This window comes from Sinohyriopsis cumingii, chromosome 3 (assembly GCF_028554795.1).
Source record: "Sinohyriopsis cumingii isolate HCF-2022 chromosome 3, ASM2855479v2, whole genome shotgun sequence".
NCBI lineage: Eukaryota > Metazoa > Mollusca > Bivalvia > Unionida > Unionidae > Sinohyriopsis > Sinohyriopsis cumingii.
In genome coordinates, this window is record NC_142963.1 from 135872110 (window position 1) to 135890535 (window position 18426).

The window sequence follows — 18426 nt, forward strand, 5'->3', positions numbered from 1 at the left end:
AATTTAAAATTTGATTACAACCATGGTGAGAACATGTCACTATGAGATCTGAATGAATGAACGTTTGGTAACGAAATATGGTGAGAACCTTGTCAAAATGAAAATGTGTAAATTGTCTCATACAGGATACGGCAGTCCAATCAAATATTGATGATTGTAAACTTATCACACTATATATGGATGTTCATGAAGTGGTTTTCATTTGCACATCATTATATGTTTGGTTTATGAGACGGTTTAGATTGCTATTCAAAGCAGTTTGACTAAGCCAATAGAACAAATCAGCAATGACATCAGTATTCTCACAACAGCGAAGCATTCTATGTAACTTTAAGTCAACTAGAAAAACATGTTAGGTATGCACATTAAACCTATCTTTCACAAGCCATCATAAACGTCTGATCTTGTCTGATATCAAATGGAGGATAGTTCCATTAATTGACTGTTGGGAGAAAGCAGATAAATACTTGATTTGGATGAATACATCATTTCCCAAGTTAATCTTTTTATATTTAATATTATAACATTGATAGAGAGAAATTGTTAGAATAAGAAAACATATTTTTAAGGTTAAAAACTAGTCACTAGTCAAACTTGTGGTGCCTGCAAACCTGATCCGGACCCTTTAAAAATATCACGGGGCCATATGCCTGACTCGTAGATTTAACCTTAAAAATGACCTGATATAGACCCTTTAACAATATCACGGGACCATTGGACCATATCCCTGACTCCTAGATTAAACTTTGAAAAATGACCCAATCCGGACCCTTTAAAAATATCACGGGTCCATATCCCTGACTCGTAGAGATTTAACCTTGAAAATGACCTGATCTGGATCCTTTAAACGTATCACGGGCCATTGGACCATATCACTGACTCCTAGACTAAACTTTGAAGACTGATCTATTTAACCTATTGCCTTTAGATTCAATGCTGTTATATCTTAAATGGGTTACTTAAAAACGCCTGATGTGGTGACACTTTTAATTGTAGCAGGATGTAACTTTTTCTGATAAAACTATTAACATATCACTAATCAAAAATAGGTATTATTTCAGTATTTCCATATCAGCGATGACTATTGTGGAAAATATGACATCAACACCCCCATTGATGGACGGAAACCCATACTAACAGATGCAGCCATTACCTTCAATACCACAGTATCCTCGGTGGCAGTCATTACGGAATTTCCTAATACTATTGCCTTTGTTGGGACTGTCAAGGGACATATTATCAAGGTATGGAAAATGCATTCAACCTTTATTTGAGTTCCCAGTTACAGTTTTTTGTTAAACAAAATGTATATCGAAATCCTTGCTCTTCTAGTGGAAGTGCGTTAGGAGTGGGCAGGATATGGGAGTGGGTGGCATTTTCTAAGTTGCTGGGTCGATTAAGCATAAAATTCAACACAAAACATTTATAAAGCATTTTCCACTCAAATCTATTAATATTATAACATTTTTCCTCAATTTTCACAATATTTTCCGTTTCATGTTATATATTGGAAGAAACCAACCAAATAAATAGTTTTAAAATCATTTCTCATCGTAAGTTTTTCTTTTCCACCCATATATAATTTATGTTCCATATTTACCTTTTTGTGTTATCATATAAAATTACTCCCTTTTTACCATTTTTAAAACAAGTTAAAACTAATGTTTTTGTTATCACAAAAGGAACAGAAAGAGTGGGGTTTGATTTATAGGGTGAAAAAGTAAAACATTTGGTTGAAAATTGTTACAAAATCATCTAGCTTTTGGTGTTTTTTTGTAGCATTAATACATCAAAGTAACGAAAGTAGAGTAAATTTTAAAAAAATTGGTCAAATAAGTGAAACATATTTGTAAAATGTTGCTTTAAACAGCATTTGTGGCAAATTATTGCACATGCTACCATTTACATACAAAATGGTGTAAAAAAATTGAGCCATGATTCCCATATAATATCATACTTTGCCCCTCTGAGAAAGAATCTTTTCTTGTTAGCAACATTGCATACGTCTTGCATCATCGACGTTTAAAGAATTTTGTGGATGGACTTATCTTGGTAAATGAAAGAAAGCTACTGATTTGTATGTCCAAAAGTCAAAGGATAAGTGCCAAGGTTATGGCAAATTTACTCATGCGTTTAAATTTGTATAAGGTAAAACATTGTTGTATATGACAGCACATACATCTTATGATCATGTATTTGGGCTAGATTCAAAAGAAATCAGCTGTCGAAACAGTAACTTGGAAACATGAATAACCGATTTTAAAAAAAATGAACAGTTATTATCGGAAGTTACTCTTTTGGGTTTTCCACTACATCTTATGAATTCCTTTTGTTTTTTGTTTTAATGTGTGTCTAAAATCAAACTCAAGGACGAAAATGTAGACTTTCATTTTTTACAGAATTTATATTGTTTTTTCTTTTCGCAATAAAATTACCGTTTTCCACCCGTAATATGTCTGTCGCTCAACTGACATCTGTAAATTAATTTTGTACATTCCGTCGAATACTTCCTGCGGTCTGTTGGTCGGTATAATATACAATCACAAAGATAAAATTTAGAGTTCTGGATCAAGTGCAGAAAATTATCATACTGATTGAAATTAATAAATCCCAAGGCAGTTTTCTTTCAGTATAACACTGACATCAAATTTGCTTTGTATATTATAAATGTAGGTAATGGCGTCGATTTTAGCAGCAATAATCGTTTCTCAAGACTTCACATCAAGTGGTGCAACTGGCACTGTCATTGCACGCTTTGTTATAAATAATGCCGTTTCTGACACATTAGTTTATGGTAATTTCTTAATCATGATGTCAATTTGAACATTTATGAATTGAAATCAGGCCACATGTACTTTATATTATTTGCGTTGTCATCTTTATATTATTATACCGACATTACATCACAGTTAGATCCATAGCTAAAGTAAAGAAAGGACAAATGGTGCAATGCGTCGTACTGGGTGTATTTAGAAGAGAGGTGGGTGTGAAGAATATGAAAGTAACGTAGAGAGAAACTAGTATTGGAATATTACTATCTGTAAGATTCGATAATTGATTATTTCTGCTCCATTCCAGTTCCACCAGGAATATTTGTTTCATACTAAAATGTATCTGAAGGTACTCAAGACGTGATATTTGTATGAAGGATTCATACTTCAGAATTCTTAACTAATGTTCCACAAGAGTTATTGTTTTCCAATAGGTGCACATATATTGTATTTAGTAGAGGAAAAAGGAATGGTTACTCGTTTCGGAGCCAATGGCAGTGATCTCCATTGTTTTGTTTTTGTTGGAAATGGATTTGTTTTAACAATTCTTTAAAGTGTAAAGTTTTAGTAATAATTTCATGATATATGCAATGGGGGCGTTCTTCAATTGGGGCAGGAGTGTTTAGATTTGCACAGCTACTTTTATCAGCATTTTAATCTGTCTCTGCGGAGTTATTGCATAACATTGAGCCAAAAGACATATGTGTTTCCTACTGCACTGTTTTTTAAATCATATACATGATTAGTATATTTAATATTCTAAGCACTTCATGCACTGGGCTAAAACAGCTCAGTTAGATGCATGAATGGTTATCATGATTCTTTGGGGAATAATGATCTGTATATGTAACATACTATGCACTTCAAATACTGGGACAAACCAGCTTAATTAAATGCACAAATCATTTTGGGAAACTTTCTTTTAATCCCAGTGGAGGGGAGAAGGGAAGTTCTAGTGACAGCACTGAATAACAAGGTCAGTCTCTCGACCGGAAAAATATTTTTATATCTTGGCATTGCGATGAAGAGCATCCCAAATCCGTGTAATAAAGAGTGCCCCGAGGTCATGTGAACTCAATCAGACTCTGACATCACTGATGTTTAAGTGCTAAGATTCAAAATTTCCCTCACTAACTGCTGCTATCAATACTTCTCTCTCAACTAGGAAATTGTCATCATTTTTCAAAACCCCCATTGTAAATCCTGTTAAAAAACTGACACTTGAGGCAAACGATTTAAAGAGCCACTACCCTGTTTCTAACTTCTCATTCATTTAAAAATTCTCAGAAGAAGCTACTCTATCCCAGCATGTATCTCATTTGAATTATCATAATCAGTCATGATATTATCATTGTACCAAATTGACTGGGATATTACTTGAATTATCATAATCAGTCATGATATTATCATTATACCAGATTGACACATACAGTACTTGAATTACCATAATCAAGTATGATATTATCATTTTGCCAGATTGACTCGGACAGTACTTTAGATGAATCCTTGTGATTGTGAAGAATTTTAGATCAAACCATTAAAAATGTTGAAAACTGTTTTGCTTTTAAATATAAGAGCGAGGTCAATGTTTTATATCTCCTATCCCAAATTGTATCTCATCTGAATGCAAACAATCTTTTTTGCATTGTATAGTCTGCATATAACCCTCACCATATAACTAAAAATTCACCTCTGAGAGTAGTTTATGACCTTCTTTGTGCTCTGGGTATTAGAAAGATTACTGCGAGTCCTGGTCCTCCTTGACTTCTCTGCAACTCAAAAGACTATAATAATATTACTTCACCATCTCCAGCATGTATTTGGTATTTGTAATAAAGCCTTACTATGGCTCAAGTCATAATTAGTCAGCAGGATACAATTTATGTCCATCAATGGAAAATATTCCAGCCCAGATGATATATGTTTTGGTATTCTACAAGGATCTGTTTCCTGGTCATGCTCTCTTCATTCTATACACTCATCCGCTCTTAAGTGTCATCGATCGACTTCTGGTGATACACCATTTGTAAACTGATGACTGTCTAATATACAAATCTACCTGCCCAAATGTAGTCGATGCTACTATCCAAGGCATAGAGAGGTGCATTTCTGATGTGAAATCATGGATGACATATAACAAGCTGCATATGAATGATGATGAAACGGTAAATATCCTGATCACCACAAAAAAATTATCATTCACATCCTTTACCTCATACAATAAGCATAAGCAATACCAAAATTAAACCCACACAGCCAGTATGAAATCCAGATGTCACTATTGGCAGTATTCCTGTCATTACACCAACATGTAATGAACATATGCAAGGCTCTACTCAAAATTTTCTTTCATCTAATGCCACTAAATCACTTTTGTTATTCCTTAGTATTTTCAATAATGGACTACTGTAATTATATATGGTTCATCTCAGTACATCTACAAGACATAGCTGCTCGAATCATGTTTAGAATACATACAAACTGAACATACCTTTCCTGTGCTCTGTAGATTTCACTGGCTACCCATTCAATCCAGAATCAAAACAAAATCTGTTCACTATACTACATTTCCTGTAATAGCTCCAGTTCAATAATACGTATATGACCTCACCCATGTGTACTCCACATCTAGAAACTTACACACCTCTTCTGACACGTGTCGATATTGTTCTTAAAGTGTTTAAAGGCATTTTTCAGGGAAAGATCGACTATACATGACAGCCAGAATGAATGGTGGAGGAAGAACTGGGGAAAACCCCGGAAACAAACACCGACCAACAAGAAGCTTTCGGTAACCTTTCTCACATATCCACATTAGCCGAGCCCGATACTCGAACCCATGCAGACATAGGTGCGATGGCAGTGATCCGTAACGGTGGGCACTTTAGATCACTCGGCCGCTTGGGGTCCGCCTTACCACACTTGTTTTCTCATTGTTTCGCAATGCTAAAATGAAGTGATATGGACAACGCTCTTTTGTGTAATAGGGCCGAGCTAAGTGAAATGAATTGCCCATAGACTTTATACACAAAAAGACAGTGTGTTCTCATTCATAAGTGCTCTTAAAACACACTTACATTGACTACAAGAACAGACTTGAAGACTTAAAACAATGCTCAGGATGTTTTGTTTTTAAAATGCCCTGTATATGGTGTTTATTTTTGTAAGCTGCTTGTTGTATATATTATTATGAGTTATCTAATACTCTAGAGCTTAAACATATTAGGCACTGTGCTAAGTCAAGATTATCATTATTATGTTATTATTATTATTATTATTATTATTATTATTATTATTGTTATTGTTATTATAGTTTCTTCTAGCTTTCTAACTATGGCTATTGCAGGAATTACGTGAATAACTTATTGAGATTCGTTAATATATCAACACCATTTTATATAATGACGGAAAGAACAGTTAAGTCGATAAATACATGTGCATTAAGTATTGTATACATTCCTCATTTTCGGGGCTTGAAATCTATGCTAGAACTGAAAAATACAAACGGATAAAAATGTCTGATTTGTTTTGTTGTGGTATGCTAATAGGTGAACAACATATTGACACAGAAAGAACCTTTACAAATCTACACATACCTATATCTACAAAACACATTTTTTCACATGACCTTTGTCTTCATCATCCTGGTCAATTAGTAAATAATAACGAAGTTGAATCAGAAGTAGGATATTGTAGAGTCATGTAAAATAATATAATTGCTACAACTGAAACCTAGTATCAGAGATATTGTAATTCATTACAAGGAGAAAAAACAAAATCCTCAAAATACATTGCATTTAAGGTTTACACATTTGTTGGTACATGACATTTAAGAGTCCAAATCTTAACTGCTCAGGTCCAGTTCAACTATAACATAATGTACCAGCATATCTTGGTCTGTGTAGTTGCCAGGAGTAATCAGTAGAACAAACAGCATAGACCCTGATCGGCAGGTGCATTATGCTACGGCACATCAAGATGTTTGTTGTTTGCAGACTGATTCGACTTATAAGTGAGTAAATACAGCACCTTGATCTTTCTGAATCAATGACAGGTTTTTCATCTGTATTAGACTCCTTGGGCGCCTAATGGTTAGAGCATCCACCTTGGATGTGGGAGGTCGAAGCTTCGAACTCAGGCCAAGTCACATCAAAGACTTATAAAAATGGTACATACAGCTGCCTTGCTTGGTGATGAGCATTAATAGGTTAGTGTTAGGACTAGTAGACATGGTGTCAGGATATTGTGATTGGGTGGGACATCATGCAACATGTCTGCAGCATCATACCCCAGTGCTAAACATCACTATAAACTGTCCCACTGCAGACATCGTAGTGATTTAACTGAAAAATCATTAAAGCTATGTTAAAAACCCACAAAACAGACACACACACACACACACACACACATACACACACACACCATCTGCATTGATTCTATATCCAGAAAACAACTGCTTGAATCATTGTTGGAGTTACTGATATTCTAAATGCCACTGATGTATCTAAAGCATCATGATGTTCTGAGAGAGCTTCTTCCAAAGAACTTCCCAATTTGTCAATAGATGATGTCCCCAGAACATCAATACTTATGGAGATGTCATCTTGCCACACAGATTATTATTATAAAACATTATTACCCTCAGTTTCATAAATGTTTGCCATGGAATGACTGAATATATCAATATCAAAGTCTCATTTTCCATTTCAGGGGTATATGGCAATTCATTTGATGATTTACTTCAAGCAGCATAAAAATAATACTTATAGTATTTAATAGCCATCTATTTACTTTTACTGATAGATATGCAGTCAACTCCGCTTATATGCATAGCCTCGGGTCCGGATTTAAGCTATGAATATAAACGGAGTATGCATTTAAGCGGAATTATGTATATTTACAATGAAAAACGGGACCATACTTTCGCTATGCACTTAAGCGGTCTATGCAATTAAGCGACATGCATTTAAGCAGAGCCAACCGTAAGTAGGTATGAGGCAAAATGGTCTAGCTAATCTACATGATTAGTCTACATTAATCCTACACCTAATTGGGAACCCATTCACACAACAGTTGCTGTCCTTTAGTTTGATACTCATACACATCAGATCTCTATCTAGTTAGTTTTATATTTTTTCTTCAGCAAACTACCCAACCACCCCTGTCTTTTGCTATCTCGGGCAAAATCACTGCTCTGCCACTCTCAGTAAATGCTAACAACAGCTGTTAACTTTGAACTCTTCACACTAGAGACCCCCCCCCCCGTTCGAAGTAATTAAGAAATGAAATATGGTTACCAATCCTGAATTTTCTCCTTTATCCAATCAGGTTATTTGTTATGCTTTTCTTCATTCTTGAAATACTACATTTCTTTCATGGACAATGAAAAAGGTATATTATTTAAAAGTGGTATATTTCTTAAAAAATCCTATAGACAGTAAGATAATTGGACTACAGAAAACCAGAATATGGACAAAAGCTTAGAGTATGTCTGTATGTACGTATGTATCTATGTATGTATGTATGTATGTATGACTGACTGACTGACTGACTGACTTTATTTCCTCTTAAAAAGAGATTACATCAGATTAAACAAATTCATGATAATACAAGATCAAAAAATAGAACAGAAAATTGACAAAAATACAATAGTAATACTGTGTCAGCTACCGTATTGACAAAACGAAATATCTCAATACCTGCAATTATGCAAATCTGCAATCATTTGGCGGAGCATGGCACTGATTTTTGTATCAGTTGCTTGATGATGATAACATGTATGAATGTATGTATGTATGCATGCATGCATGCATGTATGTATGTATGTATGTATGTATGTATGTTTGAATGTATGTGTGTGTGTGCGTGCATGCGTGCATGAATGCATGCATGTATGTATGTATGTACGCACGCACGCACGCCCGCACGTATGTATGTATGTATGTATGTATGTATGTAACAGCCAAGCTAGGTCTTGATAATATTATATTGGTGTATGCTTCTTCTCAGCTGACTAAGGAGTGGGGAATTGAGCAAACTCGAATTGTTGATTTCTTTCCAACCGTAACACAGAATGATTCAATGATTATGAAACCTTGACTAAAGTCAGTTCATAACCATGACAGTCTTGTTGTTTTGTATACAAGGCCAGAATACTATCATGATCTTGAGGTACAATTTGGTATATGATAATTTCAAACAAGACCAGGGAACACATTAGCACAGTAATGTTAGTTCATTATATTATTACTCCTTTAGATGAATGAAACTTATATAAGATTTACCATATTTGGATTTAGTTTTGAATGTAATATTTGAAATTTCAATCTGCAAGGAAAAACACATGCTTGAGTTAACACGTCAACTATAGCGTAAGATTTATTAGAAGTGAATTGATATATATAGTAGAAAATTCGCTCTCAGATCAGTGAGGGAAACACTCACAATGACTTAGAGAACTAGTCAATTATAAAATAGAAACATAGATAAATTATATCTTTATAGATTGCTAGATTAATCAAGCATTGTTGAATTGAATTTAGAATGTCAAGTCGGTGATGAAAACACTCACAATGACATGGACATTCTATTTCCCTAAGAACATTTTGGACCTATAACTTAAGAAAGGAATTATATATTTGTAGTGTAAAGAATCTTCTCTGATGCCTTTAGCTTCATAAAACTAATTAAATAATTAAATAAATAAATGAATAGATAATACATAAATAAATAAATAAATATATAAATAAATAAATAAATAAATAAAAGTATTGATCTGTGAGGACAATACTCACTTGACCATGTAACTGAGTTTCAAATAGCAAATGATATAACAATATCTAGTTTGTTTGTAAAAATAAATTTGAGATTACTTTAATGCACATAACTTTGGAAGAGAAAAAAAAATCGAAAACCTCCAAAATCCTTAAATAAATATTTGCTCTTTTCTTAAATTAACTGCAAACAAAAATCTACAGTCCAAATTATTGCAAAACGTTAAATAAATCATTAGTAGACTAAACAAAACGGAATAAACAATACAACATAAATAAAACTCACAATAACTGTGATGTACCGAGTTTGATTGCTGCTAGCTGACTGAACCCCTGAAGCAGCCAACAAAACCTTACATACTCCTGACAAAACCCACAACCAATAGATCCCACCAAACCTACAAATCCAACAAAACCCACAACCGTAATGCCCACAAAACCCAAAGTTCTAACACAATCCACAACCAACAGAACCCACAAAACCAACAGGTTTTGTTGGAATATTCAAACAAGAAGGAGGTAGTCTTGCATGCGAATATCAAGTCAATTTTCACAATGATTATATATATATATATATATATATATATATATATATATATATATATATATATATATATATATATATATATATATATATATATATAATTATATATATAGTCAACCCGATACTTTACTCATTATTACATTGAAACTCTTTTGCCCCAAGAATAAAACCAGTTTTATATTTTGCTGTACATGCTGTATAATGCTGTCGCTCATAGCGATGTTTCGGAAACTGTGTTATGCAGTCTTACAATACCGAGGTAGACCGCATGACAGGGCAGTCAACATGTGTATGCACAGGGGTTCGTTACAAAGAAATTTTGGAGTATCCGTCCATGAATCAAGGGATCGGGGTGCTAACCTGTAACAATATAACAGATTACATATTCTTACAGGTTAGAACCCCGGTCCTGTGATTTTCTCCACGATTGTACATTATGTACATCAATATTATTTGATTGGCCTTGGCCTCTAGATGAGTTAATGGTCAACATAATACGTATATATTTCTCTATAATTATAGATTATATATTACATATTCTGATAATCATTAATGGAGGTAAGCATGTATACATTTACCTGAGTATCGGAAAATTAGTTTTTCATTTGAAAATCATGATCTTGTTGACAACAGTAGTATAGTGGGGCACCCTAGCCTCAATGGGAATTAGCATTACAGACCCCCCCCCCCGGTAACTCTAGCGTCAGTGGAAATTTAACATGGGAAAAAATCATGGGCAACTCTAGCCTCAAGGGGAATTTAGCATGGGAAAAAGTCTTGGCCAACTCTAGCCTCAAGGGGAACATAAGATGGGAATAGAATGTGGGTCAGTTGAGCGACAAAGGGAAAAGGAACAGGGTCGGGACCCTATTTTAATACGGTCCCGACCTGATGGGTCTATGGAAACGGAACAGGGAAGAGGGATATAACACACACACACACACACACACACACACACACACACATACACACACACAATAAAATGGGGTAGGCAATTGAATGTCTATCTCTTTTCGAGATATAGGAGTGGCCCTGAAAAGGGCCTTTGGATTTCTTCATCTTCTTCTAATTTCTTCTATTTCTCCACCAGCTTCTTATTTTCTGTCCTACACTTTGTTTATTCTGTTCTTTCTTTTCTTCCTCCTTTTTCTTCTTTTTCTCTTCTTTCTGCTTCTCCTCCTCTTCTTTCTTCCTCTTCTCATTTTCTTCTTCCTTTTCAATTTTCTCGTTCCATGCTCTCAACCTTATCCTTTCCTCTTCATCCTCCTTCTCCTCCTTTACTTCGTTCAATAGATCACTTATAATTTCCTTTAGTTTTCTTAAATTGTTGATCTCCATTTTCACTCGATGGGGACTATAAGAATAGTGATCCTAGTTTAGGTTAACTAACATTTGCTCCATCATGCCCAATTGTCCAGGACGTCTTGCAATTTTTTCATTTTACCAAGGTGGTTCGAAGCCAACTTCTTTTATATTCTTTGTAGAATGGTGCGAACGACGAACGTTGTGGGTTCTTATACGGAAAGCGCGGACGTGAAGGAAAACATACCCCTAAAACCCAAAACTTATATTACCTAGATCATCACTTAAAAGAAAGAAAACATCCCATTCTTTTCTCATTTCATATTATCTACTATTCACATACGCGAAGCAGCAATAAACAAACCCAAAATCTACTATCCACACACGCAAAGCATTAAAATGAAACCCAAATCTACTATCCACACATACTTACTTGATCACTTACAAAGCCCAATAATCTACTATCCACACAAACGTACGTGAGCGCTTACAAACACAAACACATACACTCACACTAGGAAAAAAGAGTCAGTGTTTATATTCACACTACTCGACATACACACATTGGCAAATGGATTACTATATCTTTTCTAGAGTATTGGGTAGCCCTGAAAAGGGCTGTTTGTTTTGAACTCCAGGGCACCTGGTTAATGTTTGCACCTCCCCGGCCTAGCACCGCAAACGCATCTCCTACTCCAATCACCTTTCACTCTTTTTGCTGGGAGTGCAGAGGCGGAATGAGTGGCTTCAGAATCCCAATCTTCTGTCTGTGGGATTATGAAATTTCATTGTTGTGTCTGTGGTACAGCCATTCCTCTCTCTTTTTCCTCCTCTTCTTTTTTTCTTCTCTCCTACTCTTTTTTCTTCTCTCCTCTTCTTTTTTTTTCTTCTCTCCTCCTCTTTCATCCTTCCTTCTTCCACTATAGCCTCTGTGGCCAGCTCATTCAGTATGAGCCTGGTATATTCCAGATGCACATGAAGTTCAAGCAGTTTAGCTAGCCTTCTGCTCATTTTGTAGTGTTCATCAATCAACAAGGGTAGTTAGACTGCCTAGCGGTTTTCAATTTACACTAAAAGCGCGGACGTGAAGGAAAACATCCCCTAAAACCCAAAACTAATATTACCTAGATCATGACCAAACAGCGTGCGGACCTGAAAGAAACACTCACTCACTTTATACTAAACATCACTATTCTAAAACAGTTTCATTAAACTAATAATATCCTATCCACATACGCAAAGCAGTCAAATCAAACCCAAAATATACTATCCACGCACGTCAAACAGCAAAAGAAAAACATTATCATAATCTACTATCCACACAAACGTATTTGAGCGCTTACAATCACCCCCCCCCCCATACATAAACATATACAATCACACCAGAAAGTGAGTGTTTATATTCACACTACTCTACATACACACATCGGCAAATCGATTGTTATTTCTTTTCTAGAGATTGGGGTAGCCCTGAAAAGGGCTGTTTTTTTTTGCTTGCGTGAAGTTGAAGCTAGGGCGATGTTTTATATTCTAAGAATGCAACGTCCTCTGACGATAGGCCTTCTGACGATAGGTCTGCTTCTTCGGAAAAAAAGAAGGACTCTTTGGTATCGATACGACAGTCGACAAAGCCTCTGTCAGGTTCAGGTTGCTGCTGCTGCTGTTATTGTTGTTGTTGTTGCTGTTGCTGCTCTCTCTGCTGTTTCTGAAGTCTGTACTTTTCTGTCCATTCTTCTTTCTCCCTGTTAATTTCTTCTCTGAAGAGCTCTTCTATCAGGTCTTCAGTGACTTTTAACATTCTAGCATTCTCTATCTCTTCAGGCTTCGGTATCAGACTGTGTCTGACTCTATGCAAATTCACGTAGGCTTCGTTTAGCTTAGCTAGTTTGGAGCACATCTTCGTAGGACGATGAGTCGACAATGAATGGTTAGACTGGGAACTGCCCCGGATTTTAAAGTCAAAGCGCGGACGTGAAGGAAAACATCCCTGCACGGTTTTCGAGTCGGAACGTTTAATGAGTGTCATGGGAGGGATAGAGAGAAGTCAAAGAGCATGAATTAATATTCCTATAGCCTAACCACAAAGGCAGTTATTTTCAAAATACAACATGTTTTATTCAAAATCACTTAACACTAACAAACAACCATAACATTTTTAACAATAATCAAACAATATAACATCAAACATTTTTTTTCAAATCACAAATTTTTTTTCAACTAACACATTATTTTGGACAGGGTTGGCAACGTTGTGAATGAAATTGTGATTTCGACTGTTGGAAGTCATTAGGCCATTGATGGACACTACGTTTCCTAGCTTGAGACAAAAGATAAGCATGATGGTCACAAAACCATTTATCTAATTTCACATCGTTTTTAGAAGAAGAACGGGGATCAAAATGAGTCACTAAATGTTCTAAGGAATAGCCCAGGCTGCAATGATGCAGAAAATATACACAATATTGTCCACACACCAAGGAATCTGTGCCTTGTAATTTCACATTATTGAATCGGGTGGTCTGAGCATTTCTTCTCATAAAGTCAATGATATCGTCTTCCAAAGGAGGCAATCCATACGAATCGAAATATTCCACACATTCTTCTTGAGGAAAGTAGACGGCTATCCAGTGGGTTCCTGGGAGATGACTGTCGTCCGTGTTGATAACATAAGCTTGATGGTCTTGAGGTTTGCGATGAGGGAGTTCATCGTTAGCACAGACGACAGGATTCCAAGAAGCCGTATACGAACTGTGGTTCAAAAGATAATAAAATTCCCAGGTATCCATTTACTTGTGTGGTTTTTTTCTACTTCACAGGTAATAATAAGTGATGAATTCGATCCTGACATTTTGCTTGAAAATGTCTGACAAGGAAAAAGCGTTTAGCTCCGACTTCTTATTCTGGTCAAAGAGAGATTCGATGCGACGGCACTCCAGAGACGTTAATGGAGGAGAAGAATGTTTATCCAAGCCTTTATACCACTCGTTCAATACGATTTCTATCTCGATGAGACCCCAAGCTTTGTCCAGATATTCGTCCAATTTTTCTTCTTGACTCAACATCAGATATTTGTCGTGTTGAATTTGACTGGGATGATCGTTGTTACATCCATAGCACTCTTCCTTGATCAATTATTTCATCATATCTGTCAGGAATGTAGCAAAACAGGAGACTAAATGGGCTTCTTGTTCTGGCCATCTCGACTTCATCATGATAACTTCTTCGTCTTTGTCTTGGGATTCCTCTTCCACGGTCTCCTCACATTCCATGTCTAAAGTTTCTCCACTAGGTAAAGAGGGATAACAGTCTTCCATGGTTTCTAATAGTCTAGAATGACTTCTGTTAAACTGTTGATTTTTATCGCATTATCAAATTCTGCATACAGGAGGATGTTCACCGTCTCAGTTAGAGCTTCTGCAAACTGAAGTTCCACACGAATCTGGCCGGATTTTATAGGGTGGAAATGTACCTCGTCGCTACCTTGGTCTGGAGTGAAATCAAAAGCCCACAAAGCATAGCCTCCTGCACAATCGTCGTACGTAATGCCATGACTGGTGTTGGTCCCTAACTGTCCCGTGGCTTCGTACCGGGACAAGTACGACCTCAAGTAATTGTTCTTGTCAAAGTCAGGTTCGAAAGGTCGGGTACACAAGGTCTTGCCATCGAGACTGACTTCGATCTTGGACACTTTGTAATGTTTAAAGTCAAAAGGATTTTGATTGTGGACTCCGATGAAGGCTCTATTCTCGACCATACAAAGGATTAAACGTTTGGGTAACTGCCCTTGGAACAGATGATCTTTGATCATGGATCGCTGTCCAGCAGGAATGGTGAAGGTTTTCACTTCCACGCGTCGTATGGGATACTTGGCGGTCGCTCTACTTAACGTGTGACTGATGTCGTTTCCCACTTTAGGTAACACTTCCACACGTCGTACGTAGAGTATGGCTTCTTGGACAATGGTTTTGTAATTGTCACTATCAGCCACTAAATGGAAAGCGGCACTGCTACGATTCAGTCTCAGACGAACATTCACCCCGTTCAGCAAATACTTTTCTTGTAACCACATGTCCAAATGCAAACGATGCATTAGTTCTAAACTCTGTCCATTTTTGATTTTGTCTCTTCGTTCTACAAATCCCTCGTTGTGTGTTTTGGTTGTATCAATTTCGGTTTCGTCAAACTGGCCTGCATCGTCAGCTTCCCATACCACACAAGCATTGAGATGAGTGTTCTTGGCGTCTATTCCGTACGTCAAGAGATTTTCCAAGTACGCTCGATAAGGGTAAGTATCCATGCTGCTACAGACTAATTTGTTATTCAAGTATAAGTCCACTCCACTGAACAAGGAATGCATGAAATTGTTGAGGGGAGCTACTTTCCCGTCATCTATAACACCTCCTGTTTTATCTAGAACTTTGATTTTCAGGTACAAGTAACTGCTGTTCAGTTCGATGTAATCTTCAGGCTGTCCTTTGATTTCAAAGTCGATGGGAGCGGAATCCGTCAGAGGAGACAGGGTGAAATTCCACCCATTGGGATTCTTGCATAATCATCATGGTGTGTGGCATGGCAAACAGATCCAGTTCCGACTTGGAACAGGCGCAAGACTTTCGGTGCATCATATTTTCTGTTTCCCAACACTTTAATAATCGAAAACGTCTAAGTCTCGAACGGTTTTTCTTTTCTTTGTCTTTCTAGCTTTAGAACTGTGAAGTCTGGTGAAAGGGTGTTTTCTTCGTCGTCTCTTTCTACCTTGTCCTTGCTGTGGCTTCAGGGAAGTTGGAATGCCTGACTCAGTAGCGTGCAGGGCATTTATAGGTGTTTCTGGTCCGCCTAAAATGTCTTTGCCTGTTTGCAGCAAGACATTTTTGCCTGCCCTCAAGAAGGCTTCTTTAGGGTTTTGTTTGTCGATGATGACATTTTGGAGAAATTCTTTGCCGTGTGTCAATGCAATGAGACACCAAACACCACTTACGTAGAACCACTGACCTTCCACAAGTAACTGGCAAGATTATCATTTACACATTGGAGTCAAGTAATCACATGACAAACATCTTGCACCACTGCCATGGAAGTCCCTCAGATCTGTATCACAACATAAGCATCTTATACCACTCTGTCATGAAAGCCCCTCATGCCTTAGGAATAAGTCTCATATGAAAGACTAGAAGTGGGAGATAGAACCTGTGACAACTGGATTGAAAGTGCATAATGTTACTGCTAGGTCATCAGTGATTATGCTGATGCTGTGGACAATGCAGTTAACTGCAATGATATTGATTTCATGAGTACTCTAGGGAAAATAATTCCTTGGCTTTGATCCATTTTTAAAATATGATATAAACATGTTTGACATGCTATATCTATTTTATAATTTTATATTAGTCTTGCAGCAAGGCACACAATTATGACACCGGTAACTGAAAAAGATGTTCATACAAGAAATGATATAGTGTAAAAGTAACTGAAAAAAAGATGTTCTTACAAGAAATCACATAATGTAAAAGTAGATAAAAATAATGCATTAATTGTTCTTGTTTGTTCTGTGACAAATCGTGTATTATAAGTTTACCAAAACATTTACTGAAAACAAAATAACAAGGAATCATATCATCTGACCATACATATAAGGCAATATAAGATTTAACTATTGTTCTAATCAAAAGCAGCATGCCTGAACAAAGACATAGCAAGATATAGTGATCAATTTAGTAAACACACAGTTTAACAAGGATACAAATGGATGATTTTTGCATTAGAATATAAATATCTATAATACAATCTGTATTCAAGGATGTTAAATTAGTAGGTATTAAGGGGCTGAACAATGACATTCACATATAATAGACCACCATGAAAATTTGTGATTTCACAGTGTCATATACATAATTGGCTGCCAGACAAACAAACAAAAAAAAAAACAAACAAAATATTGATTAAAATAAATGTATACAAATAAATACATGCAGTAGATTATATGATCGATAAGAATTCAGAAGATTACTTCCAGCCAGCTTTCATTTAAATCGCTTCTGTCTCCAACCCAATATTAAAAACGCTTCCACCGCCCACTAACCCATAGCTAGAAATTATGTTAAAACATATTCTTATGTAGGCTGCGATGTTGTTCGATTAAAACATTTCTGACGGTGGATCATATTAAATTACTTCTGTTGTTGGTTGGTTGAATTTTAAAGTGCCTTCTCCCCTTGTCATACCAAAGACTTACAAAATAGGTACTTACAGCTGCCTAGCTTAGCGCTCAACATTGCGAGGTTAGTGTTAGGACTGACCGGCCTGGTGCCAGAATAATGCAACTGGGTGGGACATCATGCTGCATGTCTGCGGCATGATGTCCCAGTGCTAAACATCACTATAAACTGCTTCACTGGAGACATCGTAGCGATATGACGAAAAATTGTCAATGCTACGTTAAAAAGCCGGATCACACACACATATCACCTGTTTCACTAGGCACAATATATCAGTCACAAGGCACCAAGCACTGGCCACATACAGATGCTTTTTGAGTCAACGTACCATAATCTACACGCTAAAGAGAAGGGCTGTGTTGATATCCCATTCACTAAGTTACCATTTGAAATGAATGTAGATAGGGAGTTTGTTTCACTCACATCTAGGGAACGGAATTCGATACACATGTCCTATTGTATGCGTTCCCTCTTAATTTGTACTATGTGATGTGAGATCCACCACTATCTGGATGTGTCTTCTCTCCATCCCATGACGTCTTGGTTGTATTGTCCTTAGATCCAGGTTCAGCCAGATGCAGCATGTCTTAGGCATTCCCTGTCGACATGTCTATAACAACGGAATGACTCGGGCCACCACTATCTTTCCACAGTGTCGATATTGAATCAACAATCTCTGTCTCCAAGAGGGGAAGATCTAAGTGTGGTTACATCTTTCGGCATGTTCTTTAAGCTGCTTGTATTCATCTCATACATCAATAATGATCCAACTCTATACGTCCTTTTGAGTGTTTGTATTCATCTCATACATCAATAATGAT

General features: G+C 36.4%; 1 protein-coding gene across 1 annotated transcript in view; it reads left to right on the forward strand.

The window, feature by feature from the left end:
* LOC149803925 (hepatocyte growth factor receptor-like) overlaps nt 1-18426 on the forward strand; it is an 85414-nt gene that overhangs the window by 1972 nt on the left and 65016 nt on the right. Inside the window, exon 2 of the mRNA XM_089954007.1 lies at nt 1062-1244. Coding sequence (XP_089810133.1) covers nt 1062-1244 — 183 coding nt within the window. The remainder of the gene's footprint in view (nt 1-1061; nt 1245-18426) is intronic.